Below are 24210 nucleotides of genomic sequence, written 5' to 3'. Positions count from 1 at the left end.
ATTATTAGATATTTTGAAAGGTGATGCTGGCATCTGACTTATTGTTCCTATGCATGCATACATGCATACATACATATCTCTCAATAATATTATCTATAAACTCTAAGAAATAAAATAGGAAGATGGCTCCTTAAAGCTTGAAGGGGCAGAAGCACAACCAAATGTTCATCTCCCCAACAACCCAGTGCACAGCAGCCTAAAGCTAAAATGTATAATATAAATGTGTCTTGATGACCAAAGTACTTAAACCAAATACTTAATCATAAATGTTTATTAAGTCTGCTCAGCAGTATTAAGAGCCCCATATGGATATTGTCTCTGCAAAATACTGGCATATAACCTCCTCGCATCCGTTCATTGATATGGAATCACCAGAACAGATATCAGGTGATAATATAAAAATCACTAGGTTTGAAAATGTTTATGCTTGTGAAGTTTGCAGAGAAACACAGCATCAGTGAGGTACAGCAGTGATGCGATAGCCAGCGAGTAACTTAGATCAGTGCTTCTCAAAGTGGGTTCTGGGGACCCCCAGGGGTTCTTGAGTGGGTTACAGGGGGTCACCAGCAAAAAGGGGAATTTTTTATTTTTGTTTTAATTCCATCCATAAGTAACACAGTGACAGAATGTATGACTATTTCGGTCATGGATTTCATAAACTTTCTGTAATAATCATCTAAAAGCAAAAATCCTTTCAGATGGGGGGACCCTGGGACAAAATCTTATCAAATGGTGGTCCGTGGTCTAATTTGTGTCAGTTTAGGGTCCTTGATGTGATAAAGATTGAGAACCACTGCCTTAGATTACTGAAGCCTAGCTTGTTGGTTTAATGCCAGTCTTTGATAATGTAACATGTAACATTTCATGCATCAGATTTGCATGCACTCTTAAGTGTGGTAACGTTTGCTCTGAGGTGGCTGTTGAGTACGTACTGCAGTTTCCATGGTGTGAGAAATAAATTATAGGTTGCTGATTTTGGGATTCACTGCAACTCACTTTGAGAAATAAGCACTGGCCACAGGGTTTTTTGGCTAAACAGTGAGTACTAATCAAAGGGTTTTTCTGACTTATAATAAACATCTGCTGACATGTAGGTGAGCGTTTTAACATAGACCAATCAAGAGATAGAGAGACATCTCTGATGCCACATACATTTGCATTCTTTTGTCAGCCCAGGAAGAGCCTTTGAGTGTATACCAATACTCTAGATGTGATCTGCCATTTGTTTCCCTTGTCTACCTTTTGTCTTGGCAGTTAATATTGGCTGTTGGGTTTTGTACTTGTTTGTATTTAAGAAGAGGAAATGCTGAGTTCGGGAGAGAAACCGTGCTTTCTCTCCGTGGCCATGTTACATAAAGAATGATTCATCACATCTATTTGACTCCGTATTTTTTGGGAAGGAAAAATGTCATTTTTGGAGACGAGAATGGGATTGGATGCTCCACTGATCATGCCCGAGTCCAAACCACAGGTAACATTTACCGGCAGGGAAGTCCGCCTCGCAAAACGAGAGAGGAACCCGCCTGACTTTGGACCGGGTAGTGACCAGCTGGACGCGCCAATCGACTTAAAAACGTGAGTATGATGTTTTGAATCATTCCTTGGAAAAGAAAAAAATCCTAGGTTGATGATATGTAATTCCAGTGGGTGATGGCTATCAGATAGTTCATAAAGAATGATTCATCAGATCTATTTGACTCCATATTCTTTGGGAAGGACTTATTTTCCCTGACCATGGATACTCATTATTGCGGCTCAAACATTTTCATTGAGTAATGTGATGGATTTTTTTCAGCAGAATCATGTTATCAGTCTTCCGTCATACGAGCACTTTTACTGAAACCTACACAGTATTATGTTTATTCTTTCTGTTTCCTTCAATTTTATGGAGTTATTTGTACAGTGGCAAATCAGGCCTAGAGACAATAACTACAGTCATAAATATATACAGTGTTAACAAGCCTTACTGGTCACAGCAGTGGTACAATTTATTACTACATGTCAGTATTATCTGTGCTATGTCAAAAGCACATGATCACATTTTATGAATTGGCTGCTTTAAATTAATTTTACCACTTTGTTTCACTAGTGAACACTGTTAAATGAGTCCTGGAATAATAAAGCTATTGGTGATGCAATTAGCTGGAAAGCCTAATGCGGTGGGTGTGGGGGGGGGCACATTGCTTCCACCAGCTGGAACCACTTTAGTCTTGTGTTGGGCCAAGTATAACCCTGTTATGCATCTATTTAGACATGCAGGATACCAAACTTAGATTTGGATTTGGTTCTCACAGGATTGCAGACTTCTCCTCTAAGTCATGTTGGTTTTAGACAGTGAAGTTGGTAGAAATATTTTTCCTTGGACGGGAACGTTCATCGCTTTGGCCCAGTGTTTTTTCCTGTATTGCCGTGGGTCTTGGCAGTGCTCCCTAAGCTGCATTGTGTCGACTGCTTCTTTTTGGGGACGGGTACCTTGGCTTTGCCTTTGAAGGCCCTTGTAGGATCCAGCTTGTTGAGAGAGGAATCTCCAGCAGGATCAGCTGAGCAGAGCTCATTGCTGAAAATCAGTGGCTGGTAGAGCGATGCCCACTGCTGTAGAGGGAACAGGAGGTAGAGAAATTGCAAAAATCCTACTACTTTCTTTCTGTAATCTGAATTCCCAGGAACATCTGGCACTCAATGTGTAAAGTAAAAAAAAAAAAAAAAAGTGGGCAAGGACTAAAAGGACTAGTCTGCAAATATCCTGTTTCAGACGTTAAATAAAAAAAAACAAAATAAACAACCACTTTCATGCTTTGTGTAAGCGTCTAAAAACTCGAGTGTTGTGTCTTCTTGTTAAAGTGTTACATTCAGCATCAACACTGTAGTATATTGTAAAGGGAACAGAATGAAAAAAGTAACCTAAGTGCCTTTAAGTGTTGTTAATAATATTACAAAGTCTACAACACAAATTAATACATTTTAACTAGACACTGTCTGGTACATTCTGAAAAACTGAAGAAACCCCCCCCCCACACACACCTTGGCCTGGGGGCTGGGGCCATATGGGGTGAAGGCATACTGCCACTCAGGCAGACCCAAGTGGGTGATCATCAATCGGTAGTAGGAGGTAAAGGTAGTTGTCATAAAATGCCAGCACAGCGAGCGGTCAAGGAACCAGACTTCACTCTGCTGGGCCACGACACCTGGAAAGTATAAAGACCAACACTAACTTTTTTTAGTTTAACATTGTTGTTTATGGAAATTATGAAAAGGGTAATTTGTGAATACCAACAGAACACCTGGAGTGCAGTTTTTGTAGACTAGGCACACTTTTCCATTCCCACCACAGGAATCCAGTTCGAAGAAGCGGCTTCGGGAATCAAAATGGGGTGCAGCAGGAGCATGACCTGTCCCTGGCAGATAGCGTTAATCAATCTTGTATAAATATTTACTTTCCAATCAACATTTCATTCATTAGCCTGCTTTCTAAGCATGTAAACAGACTTAATCAAACTTGACATGCTGTAATTGTTGAGATAAGCCCACATGAGGATCTGACAGGAGAGGTTTACCACTTTCTGTGTTGCTCTCCTCCCAGTCCAGGTCTGCCAGTGAGGGTGCATTGGGTAGAGAGAATAATGATAATGGTTGGAGGAGTGGGCACAGCCTGGCCACACTGTTAATCATCATGCATCCTAAGGGAACACACTCATCTGAAAGACACACACAAGAAAGAAAAATAGAGCCGTTTGCATTTACCTGTATCATATAATCTAAATAGCAGCCTTTAATTTACATGTATTCATTTAGCTGACGCTTTTATGCAAAGCGTCTTACAACTGCTATACATGTCAGAGGTTGCAAGCCTCTGGAGCAACTACTGTAGGGGTTAAGTGTCTTGCTCAGGGACACATTGGTGGGGAGTTGAACCCCAGTCTCCCACACCAAAGGCATGCATCTTATCCACTGCGCCATCACCACCCCATTTTGAAAAAATTAAGACTTTTGTGAGAATAGTTTAATTACAGACAGAATATGAAACTAATGAGGTCACCTACTGTCTAGTTTAACGCTCCAGGTTAGTGTAAATCCATCAGTTGTCAGATAGAAATCTCGCAGGTCCTCTGGCAAAATACACGCGTTTTTCTAATGAAGAAATACAGCAGGGTCATATGACAACAATGTACAACCAGACCAATCTTGATGTATTTAAGGTGTCCATCTTTCACCTGTTCCCATGAGAGCAGGCTCCTCTTCTCTGCAGGCTCCCTCTCTGCAAAACGCACATCGACCACACCAGGCATGTTCTCTAGGACAACAGGGACAAATTCATAGACTGCATTAACTGCCCAGTAGGACATCAATATGTTTGCTAGCTAACCTGAACGTTGACGTTAGTTGCTAGTTTCAGTGCAAAAAAACCATGATACACACCGAGTATTCGAGTAATACCAAGCGTCAGTCTCTCAGCAACACCTTTAAATGCCAAGCTTTCTTTTGTCTCTTCCATTTGGAAGGTCGCAATCACAAGTTTGTACAAAACCCAGGGAGCATCCTCTGCAGCTATCTCTCCTGTATAGATCACCTCTCTCAGACTGGCAACACACACAGGAAACGGCAAGTACAGCTTTAGCGCACAATTGACACATATTTAAGCCAATAGAAAGCCTCCCTCTCCCCGACTAGCCAATTGGCGACTCAGTTGTAAAAGAAAGGCGGGACCGCAATTCCCTAGCAACGCTTGGCTCTATGGTGGTGGCGGTTGTTTCAACATGGCGGCGGCAGCAGCAAAAAGAAGTGGACACTGTGGGATATTTTGGATGAATGGCGGTATGCTTACTTTTGTTAAACTACATTATATTCCTTGCCCATTACCCATTCATACATGTCTTAAAATAAGTTACAAACGTTTTCGAAAGAGTCTCACAGATGTTACTTATGTGTTAATGCTGCAAAGTTAGTGTTTCTGAGGAAGTGAGCGCTAAGTTCAGCATTAAGTTAGTCAGCTAGCTCACGTATTGTTAATTTAACGTTAACATAAACTATTTTAAGTAACGTGAATGTATCTATTTTATATTGAAACTCGGTGGTAAAATGATTAATGCTTGCTGTCACTATCAGTCAACCATGTTAGGTTTCCTAATGCTAACTAACTGAGCTCAACGTAACTAATACATAACTTAGGCCACCTGCAGTAAATACCGAGTTAACTTACGTGACTGCAAGAGTTTGTTGCCCAAGAATAGGAAGAGAGTGAAGTAACGTTATTGATTTAACCGTTAGCGTTAGATAGCTAGTTTGACTGAAAGGTAATTAAGTCTCTGTCTTTTCTTTGCCTTTTTTTCACATAGTGTCAGATGAGGAACAGCCCTTGGTGTTTGTTCCCGGTGAGTCTCACTTACATTATTTGGACAATTTCTGAACACAGTGGGAGCGATTGTATGTAACTTAACTCATGTGCACATGGCATCATCTTATTTTGTCTTCCCACAAACTGTCTCAGGGGTGGAAGGTGATGTGACGACTCAGACTCCTTTTAATTTGGCACCAGGCAGCACCAGTACATCCAGTAAAAGAGGTACCAAGGTGCGAACCAGAAGTAGCTCTGACTGCAATGAGACCACACTAAAGAAAGGTGGCAAGAAACACGGCCACTTACGAAGTGAGTGCTCTGGGATTTATACCAAGGAAAAAGTGTCAGTCCATCACAGTGCTACAGAGCACACCCTCTCTCCACCGTCTGATACTTTTCACCCCTCAATACAGGTAAACCATTGTTTTATGTGTGCTATTTTTCTCTTTCCTCCATGGATATAAAATGAAATTATTGAATATGGATAATCCAAAAACAAGCTATTTTGTTATTAGCTTCTGTTAATATCTTCTGATACTTGCTAAACATTCTTTGCACAGGTAATCTCTGAGACTAGCAGAGCTAAGAGCCAGGTCTGTTTGAAGGATCTCTGTCCTGAAGATAAGCGCCGGATTGCAAACCTCATCGAAGAACTAGCCAGGTAGCCAGCAGTATATGCCACTGATCTCTATGTCAGTGTTAAAGTTCATATGAAACTTTTATCCCTCTTGGAAAACATAATGTAGACCACCTATCCTTTGTAACGCTGTTATTCCCTGTTCTCCAGAGTGAATGAGGAGAAAGAGGAGTCAGTGCAACGCCTCAAAGATGAACAGGAAAATTTTGAGTGCAAGATCCAGCAGCTGGAGGAACAGAACCTGATCATAGCACAGGAAAGAGAGAGTATCCTTTCAAAATAAATGAACAAACAAAAACATAGCAGTGAGTTAGACTGTCTTGTGAGGTCATTTGCAGTATTTGTTTTTTTAATGAAACAATAGGGTATTTAATGTGCTGTGGCAAATAGCATTACTGGGTCATAGTAGAGCGGTGAATAAATACACTTGCCCCACAGTGGTTTAAATCCCTGGTGCTCTTCATTAGTTGCTTTTGCTCTTCATTAGTTGCTTTGAGTAGTATTGGCTATGTTTAATAGTATTAAACAGCAGGGACCAAACAACAGCATGCAAAATAGCAAAATAGCAAAATAAACTAGAATATGGCTTGAGCTTATTTCTAAAATTGCACTGTATTTACATTGCATGTCCTAGTTTAAACACTAGATGTCGCTGTCATCTTAGAGGTGTTGCCAGTTTGAACAAATACTTGACCTACAATGATGGATTACTAGTCTGAAAACATTTACCTTTGTTGATTAAACATGGCGAAACTGAAAAGACGCAATTTGGCCTGTGACTTCTAATAACTTTCTGTATATGGCCCACAATCAAAAAAGTTTGGCACTGGAACACTACGCTACTGCAAGATGTGGTGCACTTTTGAGGTCCCTTGATGGTTTTATCAGTTGGTGAGAGAGGTTTTTATAAGGGATGCTAAAATTCCTCAATAAGATGCACTTAGCACCCTGCTTTGAAATTGTACTTATAGTGCAACAGTAGAGTATGGTGATGCAGTTTCAATTATTTAATAAAAAAGGGCTAAAGTGGTGCAAAAAGGTATGACATGGAACATAAACCCCAAGTTTAAATTTTTTTTTTTTTCTAACCTACCTTAAAGGGGGCACTAATCAGTAAAATCATCCACTGTATTCTTTGGTTAGAAGAAAACCTTTTTGCCCAGCTTTCCATGTAAACTGTACTTAAAGTTACTCAAATTATTTATTGCTGTCTCTATGGTTCCTTTGCTCTGTGCTCTTTCTTAAGAAAGTCTGCAGGGGGCAGTGTTGTCTTAGGTAAAGCCATGTGATGTTTGGCTAACACCCTTCAATTTGTTACAAAAGACAGAAAAATAGAGCAGATTCATTTAAATGATGTGATGCCTGCTGCAGTTGTCTTTTGCAAATGCTTCTACATTATCCGCTGTTGTGTACAGAATCAATTTCATGGTTGGAGCCATGGCCCAAACCATCTAAATCATCTTATCATCCAAAGATGAATTTTGATATGAGAAGTCTACAGCTAACTACACCGTATGCTTTCACCACTGTGTGTTTTTTGTAACCCTCCTTGAATGTTTAATGTTAACTGTAGAATATCTCTAAGTTCCTTCATGCAAAGTGAGACCTGGTGGGTCACGAACAGATTCATTATTGTCTAGCATGAGGTTAGCTAGAGTGATAGTGAGTTGTTTATTGAACCCCACAAGCCACCTACTGTCATCATAACAATTCTGCTCAGGTCAAACAAAAGCCTGGCCAGCAGTCAATTTAGGTTAACAACACTGCGAAATATGAAGAGTAATTGACCCAGCTGGTAAATTGCACGGTTGGCAACGGCAGCGGGGAAAATTAGGAAAGCACAACTCAATTAAAGGCACTTTGGCTCGGAGACTTGGCATTTACACCAAACTTCTAAACTCCATTAAAAAGGTATTTGAGAGGAAAAAGTGTTCGGATCCAAGCACCTCAGGGGGGATAACGTAGTCTCTAAAGTGCGTGCAAGAGTCATGAAGGCTCCTCTCAGGCAGAAGGTTCCGGCACTTCTCGGAAAGGTTAAGGAGACACCAAAGGCAAACACACAGAATGAGAGTCTTGTCAAGTCTAATTCCATTACGCCTCAGCTTATCTTATCTAACCAAGAGTCAGTGTTGTTAGGGGTATAAAGAATGTTGGGCTATACCTTAGCCCCAAGCCACATAGGATGAGAGGGAAAAAGTACCCTTGATATTTGGGGGGTTCAGCTGACATTTGAAACTGACTGGCACACAAGGACTGTATTTGTGTTTCAGATACGAAGGAAGCCTTTTGTACTTCAAGGCATGTTGGCATGGGCAGAAGTCAAGGTGGCGTTACTAACACGGTGCAAGGTTCTAGCTGTTGTATCCAGGACAAGGCACAGCAGGTGCTACAGCTAATGCCATTTATTGAGTTGAAACAATTTGAGGGAATCTTGAGGCCATGAAGAGAGGAGAAAAACAGCCCTGTTAGGATATGTCATTGACAACTACTACATGTTGTGATAGAGGTTTGCCAGAGCTAAAGCCTTTTAAAGCCTCTCAAGTTTTGGATGGATGACATTTACAATGTGGAAATCTGGCATTATCAAGTGTGCTTTTTGTGGTAAGTGTGCATTAGAAGATTTAGGAGAATTCTTAGCTCTTTGTTTTCTGGCAGATTAAGCCTCTAATATTTCTTGATGTCAAGCTCTGTGGACATTGTTAGGATTTGGTCTAGGTGTTTTGGATCTCTCCTTTCCTTCTAGGAAGGAGTGATGCGGTTGAAGCCATGTGCTGTGTAAGGTCTGCTCGATTTATTAGAGGTGTCAAAAATCAAATTAAACTAAATTCCGTTTTTTATTGAAGGTCCACCTAACTACTATTGACACAGCTAAGAAATATATGCAAGCCCTCCATTCTGCAGAATGAAAGTCTGTATCAATGACGAGATTGCGTTTGAAGCTAAAGTTTAGCCTTGTAAATACATTTACAAACTGTAAACTGCTGCCTTGGTGTAAATTCCATATAATTGTTGACTGAATCAGTTTAAATGCTTAATTGAATATAATAAAATCAAACTGAACTAATATTGGGCTCAGTGTGAAATTAATAATGCATAATGCATTGAATGTTTGCTAAAAGACTCAAAATTGAATGGGGTTGTTGTTGGCACACCTTTACTATGTATTGTGTGGATTGTTGGGTTTGTGAATTGTGAGTTTATGCCTGGTAGGTGTGCAGTTGATATATTCCATAGACAGATTATTTGTACAGATGTCTTTGTGTAATGATTCAGCAAGACGCAACTTAGTTTGTGCCTGTAAAACTGGTATTTGTGATCATAGCAAAGAAAATGGCTGGGAATACACTTGTTGGTTGGCTGTACGTTTGCTCTTGGAATGTTAAAATAATTTAAAATCATTGTTAGCTGACGTGGGGAGTTACTTATTTGGTTTATTGGGTGACTTGCACTCATGTCTCTTCTCCAGCTTCAGTAGTACTGAAGCAGTTATGTAAACTGTCTTCTTCTATTAATTCCCCGTCATTGCTTCCTTACAAACACATTCATACTCATCGGTCTCCGCCCCGTTTCTCTCACATTCCTGCTCAGGCTCAATCTATTTGGCACAGTGTGCTAAAGCAGGCTTTAAAATATTCCCCCCTCCTGTGCAAATTTGTTCCACCTTGAAGTGGATTTCATTATTTCATTTGAGCCTCGGCCTGACAGGGAAGTGAATCATTTTGACAGGCCCTGTCTGAAGCCTCTTCAGCCCAAGCCCTTGATTCTGAGTATTTTTGGAGCAGGGGGGAGGAGTAAGTCATTGTTGGCACTTTGCAGCTCTGATGTAAACTAGGGGCTTGCTGATTGCTTGGCCCCCATTGGCTGATGTCCAAGGCTGTGAAGATAGCACGTTTAGCGTGGCGACGGGCAGAGAGGTGGAATCTTATCAGTGTCGCTCCACTCAGTTCAGATTACCTAGCGCTCGCTGTCCAGTGACTGCGTCCGTCTGTCAACACATTAACACACGCTACCTTCATTTATGTCACTGGGCGCTAGAATGCTTCCCTGTTGGTACGATATTATAGATGGACTTCATGTGTGTGTTTCGGTTTGTGGGTACCCACCAAACTCGATTTGTATTCCAGTGTTCTGTACTGTGTATTTCTGTCTATTAGGTTACATTTGTTTAGGCATGAGAAATCATGTGGAAATGGTGCGAATCAGGTGAAATATGAACGGCATGAATTTTTTGACATAACACAAAACTCTCTATCTTGGACTGAGGAAAAGTGTATCTGTATAAAGATATTCAGTATCTCCCCTTCAGGACCCTTATTCATACTGCATAAGTAGACCTACCATCACAGGTTTACATGATGTGATGTCCTTGCGATGTCCTTAAGCTTTCCACGCAGAACTACTTCCATGGACATTATCAGTGCAGCAGTAGAGGAGCCTTAGTTAGATGGAGGGTTTCCTCTCATTTTCCCAGTGTTATGTGGAAGCTGCTGCATTGCATTTGTCTGGTGTCTGGTCCTCAATTCAAAGTCGTCCCCGCTCTCTTCTCTTTCCCTCTGTTTCATTTCCGCAGTCTGATTGAAGTCTTCTAACAACCAAAGTGTTTTGTTATGGAGTGTTCCGCCAACCATTCCTTCAATAAGACTTTACTTTGAACTTTGATTTTCTCTTTTAGTGGGGGCTGCTTCTTTATTTTTCAAACGGATGCTGGAAAACTCATCAGCTGGGGGAGTAGGGCCACCATCATGAAAAGCCTGGAGGGACACACTTTAAGGTCATCTTAGGTTCGGAGTGTGTGCACTACTTTACCGCTTTATTGTAGTGTTTGCGTGTGGGCTGTTTACAGTGCAGGTGGGGAATTTGTGCTCTCATGTCTCACTGTGTTAGACAGAGTCAGAGCGAGGTTGATTATTGAATGTGTGTGAGTGTGTCTGTCTGTGTCTGTGTGTAGTCTCTCCATTCTCATGCTCATTATCTTTGTATGTGCTGGTGTGGTGTGGTGCTGCCACTGTCATTAGTGGGCTCCTGAGGCGCAGCAGTGGTTCCGCTCCAGATTAGTTTTCTTGTGTCTGCCAGCTCTCTGTCTGGCAGATAGCCTGGCGCGGCACTGCCCAGCTCAGCTCAACACAGCTTGGCCCGACCCAGATGGTGAAAGCTCTGTGCCACAACAACAACTTTGATTTTGCTGGCCTCTTCTCCCCTTCTGTTTTCAACTTCACCGTTCTCTCTACTTTTCTGGTCCAATGTGTAATTGATTGCAGAAACAAGGGTCTAATTCACATTGTCAATTCTATCTTTTTTTTTAGCAAAGTAACCTTCCTATTAGAGCCACACATGATTTTACTTTTAGAAGTTATGTTGGCATAACTTAGTTCGTATAGTTTTAATCTTTACTTTGTAAAGCAATTTCCTTTTCAAAATAGTAAGTCTGCATCTCTTTCAGCCACACAGTTTCATGAGACCCCCAGTCTACTTTTTCTCAGCTGCTTTAATGTTCTACGTTCTGTTCTGTTGTGTCCAGTTTACTTGTTGTTTAACTGTATTAGTTACTTAACCCTTGGTCCGCCAGGCCTGCAGCAGCAGTACAGAGAGTGCCAGGAGCTGCTTGGGCTCTACCAACAATACCTTTCTCAGCAGCAGGCAAAACTTAACCAGTCCATTGCTCAGCTCAGCCAGGCACCAGCCCACAGCAAGGTATGGTATGGGAGAGTGTGTGTTAGGTTCTAAATACATGTGTGTGTGTGTCCCATCCACTGTGGCATGATGGGCCTGCTCCTATCCAGTGGAAACGCAAGCAGCAGCACTATTGTCCCATGGTCAAGTGCCATAATAATTCATAGAAAATCACTATAGAAGTCCACTTCAGTCACTAGTTCGATATAACTACAGCATGGAGAAAACTCTCTCAAGGTGACACTTCAGGAACGAAGACGCCTCTCTGGCTTCAGCCTCTGTAAGAATAGATGACTTGGCCAACCTCATTGTCCCGCGGTGGCTCTGAATAATGTGTGTTTGCCTGCTCTCTGACCCTCAGCAAATTAGTCACATTCTCTTCCCCCAGTCAACTATAAGATGGGCTTTCCTCCTTATGTTTATCTCATAATGTTACTGACCTTGGCTTACCTGCCAGTAATACTCAGTTGAAAATTGTCCTCTAAATTGTGTGGCCACTGTCCAACTTACAGTTTTGAAGGATGATTTGCATTTGTACTGCTGTAATAGCCAGCTCTACTCTAACACCATGTCTATACAAGCTGCGTGGTGAAAGCAGCATGTTCTCGGAGCAGCAGCAGCAGCAGCTTGAGTCCTCTGTCAGTGTCTACACAGGATGTGCTCAGGCACAGCACTGCTGTGTACGTCATCCGCGTTTTGGCAGCGCTCTCGGTCCTAAACACAATCCCTGTAGTTACAGGCATAATATGTAAGAAAGTAGACTAAACTAAAACGATGATTCAGGTTGAGGTAACCAACACAAAGGGCAAGTGATTCGTGAGGTCTTGTGGAGCAGCTCCGCAAGCTGCAAGCACATGGGGGAAGCTTTTACTTGCACATTGCAACATGAGTAAATTAGGCTGGTTAGTGACTCAATTTGTAGCCCAGCTCCATATTGGGTTTTATGGAGCAGTCTAACGTTTTTGGCTGAAATACTTGAATTTTTCAGAGGCTTCCTAAATTGGTCAAAAAGCATTAATTGTCCTCTTTGTTCTCTGTCCAGGTGCTCAGTAGTGAGGAAGCCCCCAGCAGAACCTCTACTAGCAGAGCTAATGGCTCACTCTATGATGGCTCGTACCTCTGCCTTGCTGCTACTCGAGCAGGGCAGCCTCAAGTGCACAGGAGTGGTGTTGGAGAAAGAGGAGCAGTACAAACCTGTAGAAACCCCGCCTCTTCTTCCTGTGATGCTGAATTCAGTCCAGTTAATGGGCTGATCAAACAGCAGAAGAATCAGAAAAGTGAGTGCAGGGAGCAGCTCTCAGAGTCCTCCCACAGATGTGAGCACTGTGGTAAAGACACTGGCTATGGAACACAGCAATGGAGAAGTGATAATGGCTCACGTCTTGAGACCTTTAACCAACATGAGCTCGAAAGGTAATGTAGAACTCTATCCAGTTATGATGTATCATCCTCCATGATAACATTACTTTCCTGTAGTTTTAATCAACTTTTTTTTTTCAAGACACAAGAACAATGTTAAAATATTAAGCAAATGGAAATGTGTACTTACATCCAGGCTCCACAGTGGGAATGCCGTTGGCTCAGAGGCCAAGGAAGCCCTGACCAGGCCTCTGCTGGGTCACGAGGACTGGGAGGAGAAGAGGCACCAGCTACTGCTGCAGAAGATGCAGTTGGAGATGGAGAGAGAGAGGCTGCAGGCACGGCTGGCTGAGCAGGAGGAGAGGCTCAACAGACAGAATCAGCAGTTACGACAGTCGCGTCTGGATTACAGCAGGTATAATACAGAAGCCAAAGAGAAATGAATCATATCTGGTAACATTGCTAGCTAACATTTGGCAGTTGATAATGACTTCTTATAGATACTAGCTAGACAGATATTCAAGAAGTAACTACCTATCAATGTTTGTCCCTTTTTGTTTTCTTGTGTCCCTGTGCTGGCAGAACCTCAGTGCATTTTCCTTTTATCCTCCTGTTTAGGTTTCAACAAGCTACTCAATCTGATCTCAGCAGCTCAAACACTAGAAAAGGAGATCGACAGCCTGAGGGTCCCTCCCACCAAGATTTATTCTCCAGGTAAACCAAATAGACCGACTGGTAGACAGACACTTCATGTCAACTACACATATATACATACACAAATATATATTCAAGTCACACACTCACGAAAGCAATCTTAGCATATGGTGTCTGTGGCCTACAGTGTATGTGAAGAAGCAGAAGTTCTTCCTGCAGGACAAAGCATGCATGAAAAACGCTCACAAACCATACCTGCTCTTCTGAACAACGGCAATGGTAAGCTTGTACTTGCTAGTGTACTCGTAGAGGAACATAAAACATCATACTCAAGCCTGTCAACAATTTGATTTTCTTCAAATAGTGTTTATTCTAGTTAGTACATTCACATGTATGTAAAACTTTGATAAAGAGCTGTATAGCATGATTTATTGAACTGTTGTGTCTTGCATTACTCAACAGAGGCCTTAGAGGGGTCCAGAAAGGACATGGCCACATCTCCTGCTAAGTCTGCTGCAAGCCTGAGTAGGCCCACCTCAGTGTCTGTGATGCAAAAGACCCCTGAGGCCAGGTAACACATATTTACTGGACATCGCTGAAGCATTTAATAAAGATTTACCATTTATTTTAATATTTTTTAGGTAAATTAAGCATTGCTGTGCTATTTATTATGCTGGATAAACAGCAGGACTACAGGAAACATGGAAGTATTAGCTAACCTAGTAGACTTAGTTCTCAGAAGAACAGCATGTGTAGTTAAATTAATCTGAGCCAAAAAGAGTAGATTGCTCATTGAACAACAATGGAAAAACAGCACAGTTAAACACTTGAAGGACGGGTCTTTATCTTTTATCTGTGCTTATTTGAATTTCCAAATAGGGCTTTCTTCAGGAGTGAGTGGGGCTTCTCTGCTAAAGGAGTGTTTTTATTTATTTTTTATTTTTCTGTGGGATTTTGCTGGCTGTTGGGCTGCAGTATTTTATTTGTTCTCTATGACCTCTTTAAGGCAATTGATGTTTTTTCCTCTGGTTGTCAAGAAATGTTAATGATATTGAAACACATAAATACAGGACATAGTATAAATTTTAATTTTGACACTTTGCCTGGGCTTGCACTCGCTGTGGTGTTAGAGGCTAAATTATGTCTTTTCTTAGTCTAGCTAACTTCTCGAGCTGTGAGAAGCTAAATGAAGCTTTTTACTGGGCTAGCTAGTGCTGTGGCCAGCCTGTCAGGAGACATGCTGCGTTCCATTAGTCGGCCTAGCAGGGACCCTGCAGCAGGTGTAATTGAACAGACTTCTGGATGCACACACTGGCCTCCCTTCCCTCTCTGCCACAGTAATGAGACAGAAAGCAAGAGTGAAGGAGAGATGTTAAAAGTGTGTTTGAGGGTGAGTGAGCGGTAAGAGCATCGGATAAAGTGAGAAATGGGAAGCGAGGAAAGTTAGAGCAGGTTGAGATGGATAGAAATGGTGAGAAAGACGTAAGAAGGGAGAGGGGTTTGGACGTCAGCAATGAATCACAGACTGCAGGCATCAGAATTTCCTAAAAAGGAAAGTGCATTCATTACTTTTTTTCTGACACCCTTACACAGAATGGTAATTAACTTGACTGTGTGTCTGTCTTCTTTGTGTTGCGTGTTTCATAATGTTTTGTAAAAGAGGTGGTTTATAGGAGATACAATATCTTTAAGTCAGCGTACTCCCACTTATCGTAAACAATAATTCTTCAAAACAGCTCAAAGTTTAAAACTTCTGATAAGTAACTCTTAAACAAAGCAGTGCATGGTCTAAGTTGAACTGTGAGCTCTAGCAGATGCCCATTAGCTCCAGCAGGGGACCCGGGCTATCTGATCTTATTACCATCCATTTACACCTCCAAAGCCTATTAAAAACTAGTTGGACTTTATTTTACTACCAGTAATGAGGAAGTCTGTCTCTCAGATGCCTTTTGTGGTTAACATATGTTTTCATGTGCATCTCATCAGATAATTATAATCCTTTGATAATCCACTGATTTTGGATTAGACATGTCTTTTTCTCAGCTAGTGTCCAAAACATCTGTGCATAAAAATAGTGACAAAGGATAAACTAAATACATTGCAGTGAATGAGATGAAGCCAATTCTGTATGTTGAGGTTCTTAGATCATTTTAGATCAGTTTGGAAAAGATTAACAGCAACCAGTGCCCTTGTCCGAGCTCCTTGACTTTTGTTTAGCAATGATATCAGGGTTGTAGCTATTTTTTAGGAAAAAGTTGTATAAGCATGAACTGCTGCCAATGTGTAATATATAATACAAAAAACACTGTAGTGGCTATCATGATGAAGCAGCTTCCTTTAGTAAAGAAAAAGCTATCGTACTGTATGATTTGGCATGTCACCTGAACCCCCCTTTTTACTTGGTAATAACGTGTGACCATCGAGTCTTAACCAATTCAATCTTGATGTGCAAATTGCAAAACCAAGCTGGGGTTAACATTAAGTGACCTTCTTAATCCTTTCACGAATCCTGTGCTAGTTACTAACGAGACAGTTCCAGCACACCCCGCCCATCTCATCTCCATCCTTCCATCCATTGCCCGCTTGCTATTGATTGGTTGGGAAATTGACATGCGGGATATACGCAGTGGCCATTATAGGTTTTTTATCTTACTGTTTGGACTGCAAATGAAAAGGGGCGCCGGGGCGAGACGGCTATCTTTAATGAAAGAGAGGAGCCAAATAAGCAGTGAAAGTTACGAGTGGGGAAGAAGGTGGTGGGGAGCATAGGCAGAGGAGTTTTGCTGCTGGAAAGGAGACAAATGGTATTGGAGCACTGGGAGAATGAGGCCCAGTGGTTTTTATTACATTGAGAATTCTACAGTTCGATATATGTTCAAAGGACTTAGAAAGTATTTGAAGGCAGAGTACTTAACCACTGTTTCAGAGTAGTTAGAAGACCTTTTTGATTTTTACACAAAGGCTTATAGATAAAAAGAATTTTATTTGTCACTGAAGAGCGTCGTATCAATACAGTGTTGTCAGAATCAACTTTCTGCAGTTATGTTTTACTCCCTAAGGCTTCTTTCTGTTCTGCTGACAGGCACTGAAGATTGAGAAGTATTTAACAGTGCTTTAATGTTGGGAATGCAGCGTCTGTAGATGCTGTCAAAATGACCCAACATCCCAGGCCAAAGCTTTTCTTTTTTAACAATGACAGAAGCTCATGTTCCTTCTACTGTTGTCCATGCATTTCTCTGCATGAACGTAGCAGTAAAATAGATTTTCCAGGACTCCCTTGGGGGATTTTAATATCGAGCAGCAACTCACAACTTTACCTCACACAAACTGGAGCCAAGAAATGAAGTTCATTGTTGCCCCCTCACAAAGTCCATCGGCATTCTCTCTATCCCTCATGCAATATCTGTGCCACCGTCCCCCCTCCTCACCTTGCCCACTACCATTCCCTTCATTGCTGCCCCAACTGTACCCCTACCCCCCACACTCCCCTTGTTATAGATTGTGACCGCCGGTAAGTGATGCATTATTCATTACCAACATGTCGTTTGTTGATGGATGGCTGTTTGAGAGCTCTGTCCGTTAAATAAATCAACAAATAAAAATGCAAATTCTCACATTTCGAGAGAAGGCACCCAGCCAAAGTCCCTCCCCCACATTCCCTTTCTGCCTTCCTCTTTATCCACAAAGCTGCGCTCACTTCCAGTCTCTCTTACAAGCAGGCACTCACACATGCACACGCACTGTCGCTCATGCTCTCTCTCCCTTTCTCCTTTGCTGTTGACAGGCAGACCAAATGAGGAAGACAGATTTACTTACTTGAGCCTCACTCTCTTTTTTTCATCAGTTATCATCCCTCAGCCGACTTAACCCTCATTCGCTTTCTCTCCCTCATGCTCAAACATGCATACATTAGTTCATGTTGCTAAAGCAAAATATAGCCTTTCAGAGCTTTTCAGCTACTGGCATGTGCTGCCTCAAGTTAGTGTGAAAACACGACATATCAAGGCCTATAGTTACGTGTGGAGGAACACAAATGAGCCCTGATTGGAAGTTCCACCAGTGTGTCTGTCTGCTGACCACCCACACGCATATCAACAAGTACACGCCAAAGATCGCCCTTACCTGGGAGAGCTGTGTGCGGAGCCGCGCGATGCAAATCGATGCAGCTTTAAACGAGCAGAGAATTATGTTAGCAACATCAGTGGAGCGTGCTTTAAAGAATTCATGTTTTGTATCTGGAATGGCCGTCGTTCGACTGTGTATACACTGAATAATTTATCAAGCCAGCCAGACTGAGGGATTGAATCTCTATTAGCTTAATCTCCCCCGTTTTGGTTTATTTATTTCACTGCACATTCCCTCATTTCTATTCCAGGGGAGAAAGCACTGGGTTTTCTATCCCTCCTCTTTTTTTTTTTTTTTTCTCTCACACCTGCAAGAAACTGTTTTTCAGCTGGGACGCCCCAGTGGTTTTGACTTGTTAACGCTGCCTGCTAGGGTTCAGTAGACACTTCAGTAAGAAAGATTTTGTTAACACGTCGAAGAGAGATTTGCTTTTATATTGTCTGCGTTAACAAGTGAAAGGTGAATGACAAATATTTTAGTACAAAGCATCAGGCCTCAATTAGACTTTGGTCTTGTCTGCTTAACATAAAGTGCACGCATGTAACTGGCGGCCTTTGTGTCCATTTCTCTGTTACAATCAAACAGCACGAGGATACTCATTTACAACATTGCCTGTCTACAGGTGTCCGCTGGCTTCTGGATTATAAATGTAGCAATGCAACCTTTGAAAGAAGCCGTGGTCACATGTGGATAAAACAAACTCAATTTAATCAAACAACAAAAACCTCCCAAAGTTTTACTTGTTTTTTCAGGTTGGACTTTTCTGTGGTTGAATTATTGGATATCTTTACTCCTGTCTCTGCACCTGAGCTAAGCAAGCCGTTTGCTCGAAGACCCAAAACGTCCCAATGTAGGTCTGCTCTCGCTGGCCCCAAACCAGTGGGCAGATCCCTGCCTACCCCTGCTAGGCCTTGTCCTCAGTATACCCAGCAGGACCTGGAAGAAAGCCAAATACTGGAGGATATTTTCTTCATTTGCTGACAAGGAAGAAAATGGGGAGTGAAAAACAAAAATGAGTCACTTGATATTCACCTGTTTGGTCTTGACCTTTTTAATGTCTTACATTTAATTGACATTCTAAATCTGAGTTATCATGATGTTGTACTGTGGTTTTACTACAAATAAACATATTTATTTAGAATTGGTTATGCTTCTAGTTTGTGATTGATACCTTACATCATCATGACACCCAGTTGTTCACTGAGAATCTGTGAGTTTGATTACCATGTCCAAAATGAAGTATCCCTAAATGCATAATTATCCAATGACAGATCTTTCTACAAAATTCCCCAGTAGTCTCTTCACATGTTCTTGAGATAAAATTGATGACAGTAATGTTATCAGTAATTAAGACACGACACAGGACACTTTATTCTAGACTGTGCTTTATTATTGGGCTAAGCTGAGACGCATCATTCATTTAAAATTACAAAAAAAGAGTTCAGGGGACCAGAGAATGGTGCAGTCTGGAGAGACGGGGGCGGGAGCCTAAAGCGCACTGCCCAATTAGAAGCTGAGCTCATCAAGAACCTGGCAAAGCTTAATATGCAACATTCATTTCCCCACCCTCCATATGTGCTGAAATTGGGAAATTGATTTCCAGAATACTTTGAAAACCATATGAAGTAAAATGTGATTCTAGCAACACTACTGAGCTTTAGAAATAAAACCACTGATAAGAGCACTGAAAGAACTGATGGTAACTCGATTATTTGTGATGAGATAGTGCAGTTTTCATTGAATTTTGCTCTTGGTAGAACGCATCAGTTGAACAAGATCAGAGCTCTGTCAAACAATACAAAACAGGGTGGGAATAAAGTTTTAAAAATCAAAACAGGCGTTTTATGCAAGCAGTCCATCAGTGATTAGCAGTTCATCAGACTTTAGCTCCTTAGATATTAGCAGCAATTTATAGTAACCTCAAGGCATATCTTCTTTTGGGATTACATATCTGATTGGACACTTGGTTTATGAGTGTTTAACTAGGAATTTCCCCTTTTTACATTTTGTTTAAAGGTTTCAAAATGGAAGCAAACAGTACTCAAAATGACAGAGGAATCATCCAATTGGCATCTTTTGTAACAATCTTTTAACAAAGCTAACTTTTTGGAACAGAAGAATATGAATTTATAATTACAAATATACATAAGGCTTTAGTATTGTACTGCATTGTTTGGAATAGTTTTATCAGGAACAGGAAAATGTCAAATCAATCTTTGAAGTTGTTCAATTCAGTTTTCCAACACCTAAAGTGGTTTTATGTGATGTAGTGATGCAGAGTGGCACTTATACAAGCAAACAGATCAGTGGCAATAATAGAGCTCAGATCTTGAAACGAACAGCACAAATAAATAAATACAGAAACACAAATAAATAAATAAACATAAATAAATGATGTAAAATCTGTCTTTGACATCACTTGGTCAATAGGAGTGTTTTTTTCTCCGTCATCTAAGAAGAGCTGAAGGCATGGTCCTGCAGACAGGAACAATGATCATCTGTGGACCACAACAGTGGCCCATGCGTGTCATATAAAAACTATTTGGTCACGTACCAACTCATAGAAAAATAATGCCATGAAAGCATGCATATTATCTCAGACATGACTTATAAATAAATATCTAAACAAATAGATAAATGAATAGAACCCATCAAAGTATTTTTTTTTATAAAATAGGTCAATGTGTGTCTAAGCTCTAACTGAGGTCAATGCTCTCCCTGACTGTATTCTGGATAAATGCCTTGGTCAGGTCCTACAGTTTGTACCGTATCCTAGCAACTATTTTTTTTGTACCTGGTTTTATTGAGCATTTTCATGTTTTCATTCATATATTTTTTTTTTTAAGTATTTAAAGTACTTTATCCAGTCCTTGTAGATAGAAGTAAAAGTCCTATAAAATATGCAAACCTATGTACAGAGGATAACAGAGCAAAAAAAGAAACAATTTACAGTATATTCATCAGTTTATGTATATATTTATATATATATATTTATATTCAAACTTCTGCTCTGTTTCTTGTTTATGAACCACTACACTTTGTTTTACTTTTTCTCATGTAAACTTGCAGCTTAAAGTTGGAGCAAATGAAGAAGAGGTGCTTGGCATTCTAGTTCCCGTGGTCGTTCTGCTTCCCCTCCCTTATTTCACTGGACATGAAAACATTGGCGAGGTGAAAGACATGAGTGATTGCTCGAACAAACCATTAGGAAAGCACAGACCGTGTTGACACCCTTTTCAATTTTCTCAGAGCAGCGAGGGGCGGGAGAGGGCAGTCAAAGAGAGCACACAGTGAGGGGATCAGGGATACCAGACATGTGACATTTAGCTTCAGATGTTATTGTTAGCTCAAAGACAGCTCAGGTGGATGTACAAGACATTTTGTACGAACCAACCATGGATACTATCAGATCATGATGGTCATCTGGTTTACACTGTACGCCATGCTCAGGGCTTTACGCCATGTTCAGGCCATTCTTATGTGACACACACAAACGGTGTGGCGTTCTGGGTTGTGTGGAAGCATCTTTCAGCCTCACTGGATTTGGAAGGTAAATGTTAAATTATTCAATCTGCTAAAAAGGTTAGACATAGACGCTAGGGAAATGGCATAATGAGCAGTTTATGGGAAAAACTAGTAACAGGAAGCATTGTCTTCCAAGTGTCATATAGCCTTATAAATATTCATATATATAAATATTCATTGAGTAATCTCCACCAGCTGAATATGTGTTGAATACAGGGTCCAATAAATTCAACTCTGTTGAACTTTTGCTGGTATATGGTAGGTGTTCATACTGTTTCTGTAGACTATTATGAGAAACTGTATGCTAAAGCAATATGAAACCAGCCTCAGTGATACAGTAGTTGTAATGAGTAAATGGCTTTTTCATACTTATTGCTTCACTTTACAGTTTCATTATGCTTTCATGTTTATATTTAATTGTATGGGGACATATAACATAAGGCAATATAACATCTTCTAAAGGACATGCTTCATGTCAAGTATTACCAGCAGAGACCCGCACATTTACTGCTGGATGGGAAAGTACATAAAACCTCCCTAATTCTGCTCAGCTTTCTCATTATAACATATCCATCAATATTACATCACCTTCATAACCATTTAAACCTAATTCCAGGTCCAATAAGCTCAATCACTTGTCTTATCAAACCACGTCATGTCAGTCTCACCTCTGAACGTTACCCTAGTTTTGACTCCCACCAGTGGAACGTAGTCACAGGTGCCCTGCACACAGCTTTGATAGTTAGCACCTGTGCTAACAGGTTACCTAATGCCCGCTTTTATCTGAAGTGAATCGCATGAGTCTACATTAGTTCTAAATGCATTTTTTTTCAAAGACACTGATTGACCAACAGTGGTCGGACAGTTTGTTATATTGGACATGCGCTGAAGCTCTCTACATGGCTGAGAAATGATATGGATCTGGCTGTAGTTGACATCATAATAGCGCGTTGGCTGCTTGCAGTAGTGTGTTTAGTCTTTTTTGTTGTTGTTTTTGTTTTCTGAGAGCACAGTGCTTGATGGCAGATTCTGCAGGTGACAAGGCACACCTTGACATGGTGACAGCCCATACGCTACATGCACTTGACTGAATGCAAAAGAGAGCAAGGGTTGTGAGACGTATTCATTTTGGTTCAAGTTTCAAAGAGAAGTTTGTGTGTGTGTGTGTGTGTGTGTGTGTGTGTGTGTGTGTGTGTTTAAGGTCAAAGATATGTTTGGAATAGAGTCGAAGATAATTGTCCTTTTCCTCTGAAATCATTTAGCCTGATTCTCTTAAAGCCTGCTACTGAGATGTGGCTTTTTGCATTTTCATATAATATTTACACCATGTGTGTCTCCTCACTCATGTATCTTTTAGCAATATATTGTGTGTCAGCATATAGGTAATCAGAGTTAGGAATGCCTGCAGTTTTGGGAGCTGCCAGATTTGCGATTCTTCCCAAGCAGAGCAATGTTTCAAACTCTAGCTAAAATCTACAAAAAATTACAGCTCAACATAGTCAGTAGCCGTTCTATATACAGACACACATATATAAAATATGTGCATATAAATACATATATTTGCTTGTGATTAATATCTATTTATCCATATATACTGTATATATGAATACATTTGCTTGAATGCTTGTTATACATATATATGTACTGCAAATATAAACAAGTTCATATATTTCAAATGTTTCTGATGTTATTCTATCTATGAGGTTAGGATGTCAAGTTAAAAAAGATAAGGCTGTGATACGGAGCAGCCCCTCCCATGCACTCGCCATCCCCCCCACCCCCCCACCCCAAGACAAAATGAGAAGAGAAAAAAATAAACATTTTGAGTAATTGTAAACTAGCGTAGTGAGAGACCCCATTTGGCCATCTGAAATAGTTTTGCCTGTATTCAAAAAGCATATCAGCAATATATATGTATATATACATGTGTTGTATATATTCGAAATGTACATGTCTTTTAAGTACAACTCCTCAACCAGTTAACACTGACTGAAAGAGATGCAGTGGTCCGAGTATATTAGAGCTACAAGTCTTCAGCAATAAAAACGTTTGGTCTTTTGGTCCCTAAAACAACTAAGGAATGACAGGTAAGACTCCCTGGAGACCGTTGCAATGGCTCTCCTTGGCAGCGGTATCCCCTGGAAACAGACAGGCACTCCGAGCTAAAGATGGCCGTCCCAAATCGAAGCCAATTTGTGTCCTGAAAATATCACATTCCCTATTTAAGTTCTCTCTCTGAGAATTTCTTGTCCCTTCTTGTTTCAAGTCTTATAAATTGGTCTTCAAAAGTCAATTGCCACAAACTCAAACCATCTGACAGAAAGATCTCCTACGGCAATCCTCTATTCACTCTTTAAAAAGTTTTGTTCTTGTTGGACTTTTGACGCCCATATTCCCTTTAAGAATTCAGTGGGGTTGGTCATTGTAAGTAGGTTTGATATAGTTTCTTTTACTTTTTCTTCTCTCATTGTTCAAGTAAAAGTTTTAGTGGTCCAGAAAAGGTAGCTGTCATTCAAGCAGGGTTTTGTGGGGGGAAAGAGGTGTGTATATGTGTGCAGAAGAAAAAAGGTCCTGGGGCTAACCAGGCTGGTACAAATTCTCTCTGAGTTCCAAAGTTTTAGTACATCCAAAAGGAGATGTCCTTGACTCGGTCATCGCTCTCTCTCTCTCCTCTGTTTCTGAAGCAGCCTCAGTGGTCCAGATGTTGAGTTTGCACTCAGTGGCGGGTAGCAAGTAGTCAACATATGATTCAGCTCAACAAAACCTGGAAAGCACACAAGAAATAGAAATCAATTGAGTCGAGCGGGAAGTAGGAAAATGGAACAAAAAGAAGTGTGTTGTTTCGTGCACATTGTTATGCATATGATATTAAACGTTTTTAGCCATACTAGCGATGTGGCTCCAG

At 40.8% G+C, this 24210-nt stretch overlaps 3 protein-coding genes across 14 annotated transcripts in view; 1 reads left to right on the top strand and 2 right to left on the bottom strand.

Annotated features, from left to right (window-relative positions):
• Positions 1-1814: 1814 nt before the first annotated feature.
• Positions 1815-4657, bottom strand: tpgs2 (tubulin polyglutamylase complex subunit 2). 2 transcript variants are annotated; one of them, XM_046075668.1, is made up of 7 exons: positions 4364-4657; positions 4212-4289; positions 4041-4128; positions 3555-3695; positions 3282-3395; positions 3022-3185; positions 1815-2592 (listed from the first exon to the last, which is right to left on the bottom strand). In XM_046075668.1, exons 1-7 carry the CDS (start codon positions 4490-4492, stop codon positions 2374-2376), a joined length of 933 nt encoding a protein of 310 aa, XP_045931624.1. In that variant the 5' UTR covers positions 4493-4657; the 3' UTR covers positions 1815-2373. The 2 variants fall into 2 exon arrangements, with proteins under 2 accessions (XP_045931624.1, XP_045931625.1); XM_046075669.1 differs by having other exon boundaries at positions 4212-4291; positions 4417-4654.
• Positions 4495-18926, top strand: kiaa1328 (KIAA1328 ortholog). Its single transcript, XM_046075667.1, has 12 exons — positions 4495-4812; positions 5334-5369; positions 5486-5748; positions 5896-5996; positions 6123-6238; positions 11539-11663; positions 12685-13055; positions 13198-13416; positions 13620-13715; positions 13843-13934; positions 14118-14226; positions 18533-18926. The coding sequence occupies exons 1-12, from the start codon at positions 4755-4757 to the stop codon at positions 18759-18761; spliced, it is 1815 nt and encodes a 604-aa protein (XP_045931623.1). The 5' UTR covers positions 4495-4754; the 3' UTR covers positions 18762-18926.
• A 4185-nt stretch (positions 18927-23111) lies between these two features.
• Positions 23112-24210, bottom strand: part of celf4 (CUGBP, Elav-like family member 4) — an 84475-nt gene continuing 83376 nt past the window's right edge. For all 11 annotated transcript variants that reach the window (XM_046076311.1, XM_046076302.1, XM_046076306.1 and 8 more), the window contains one exon: positions 23112-24069. The gene's annotated coding sequence lies outside the window, so the exon portion shown is untranslated. The remainder of the gene's footprint in view (positions 24070-24210) is intronic.

The sequence above is a fragment of the Micropterus dolomieu genome, linkage group LG18, assembly GCF_021292245.1.
Source record: "Micropterus dolomieu isolate WLL.071019.BEF.003 ecotype Adirondacks linkage group LG18, ASM2129224v1, whole genome shotgun sequence".
Classification (NCBI taxonomy): domain Eukaryota; kingdom Metazoa; phylum Chordata; class Actinopteri; order Centrarchiformes; family Centrarchidae; genus Micropterus; species Micropterus dolomieu.
The sequence above is the reverse complement of the archived record's forward strand: the minus strand, read 5'-3'. Positions and strand labels throughout refer to the sequence as shown.

Bases quoted from the DNA above. Each gene is read 5' to 3' on its own strand.
- kiaa1328 (XM_046075667.1), top strand. From the start codon at position 4,755: ATGGCGGCGGCAGCAGCAAAAAGAAGTGGACACTGTGGGATATTTTGG. The intron at 4,813-5,333 runs GTATGCTTACTT...TTTTTCACATAG, and splicing joins GATATTTTGGATGAATGGCG to TGTCAGATGAGGAACAGCCC. The intron at 5,997-6,122 runs GTAGCCAGCAGT...CCTGTTCTCCAG, and splicing joins CTCATCGAAGAACTAGCCAG to AGTGAATGAGGAGAAAGAGG.
- tpgs2 (XM_046075668.1), bottom strand. From the start codon at position 4,492: ATGGAAGAGACAAAAGAAAGCTTGGCATTTAAAGGTGTTGCTGAGAGA. The intron at 3,186-3,281 runs GTGTTCTGTTGG...TATACTTTCCAG, and splicing joins CTACAAAAACTGCACTCCAG to GTGTCGTGGCCCAGCAGAGT. The intron at 2,593-3,021 runs GTGTGTGTGGGG...TTCCCTCTACAG, and splicing joins GCCCCAGCCCCCAGGCCAAG to CAGTGGGCATCGCTCTACCA.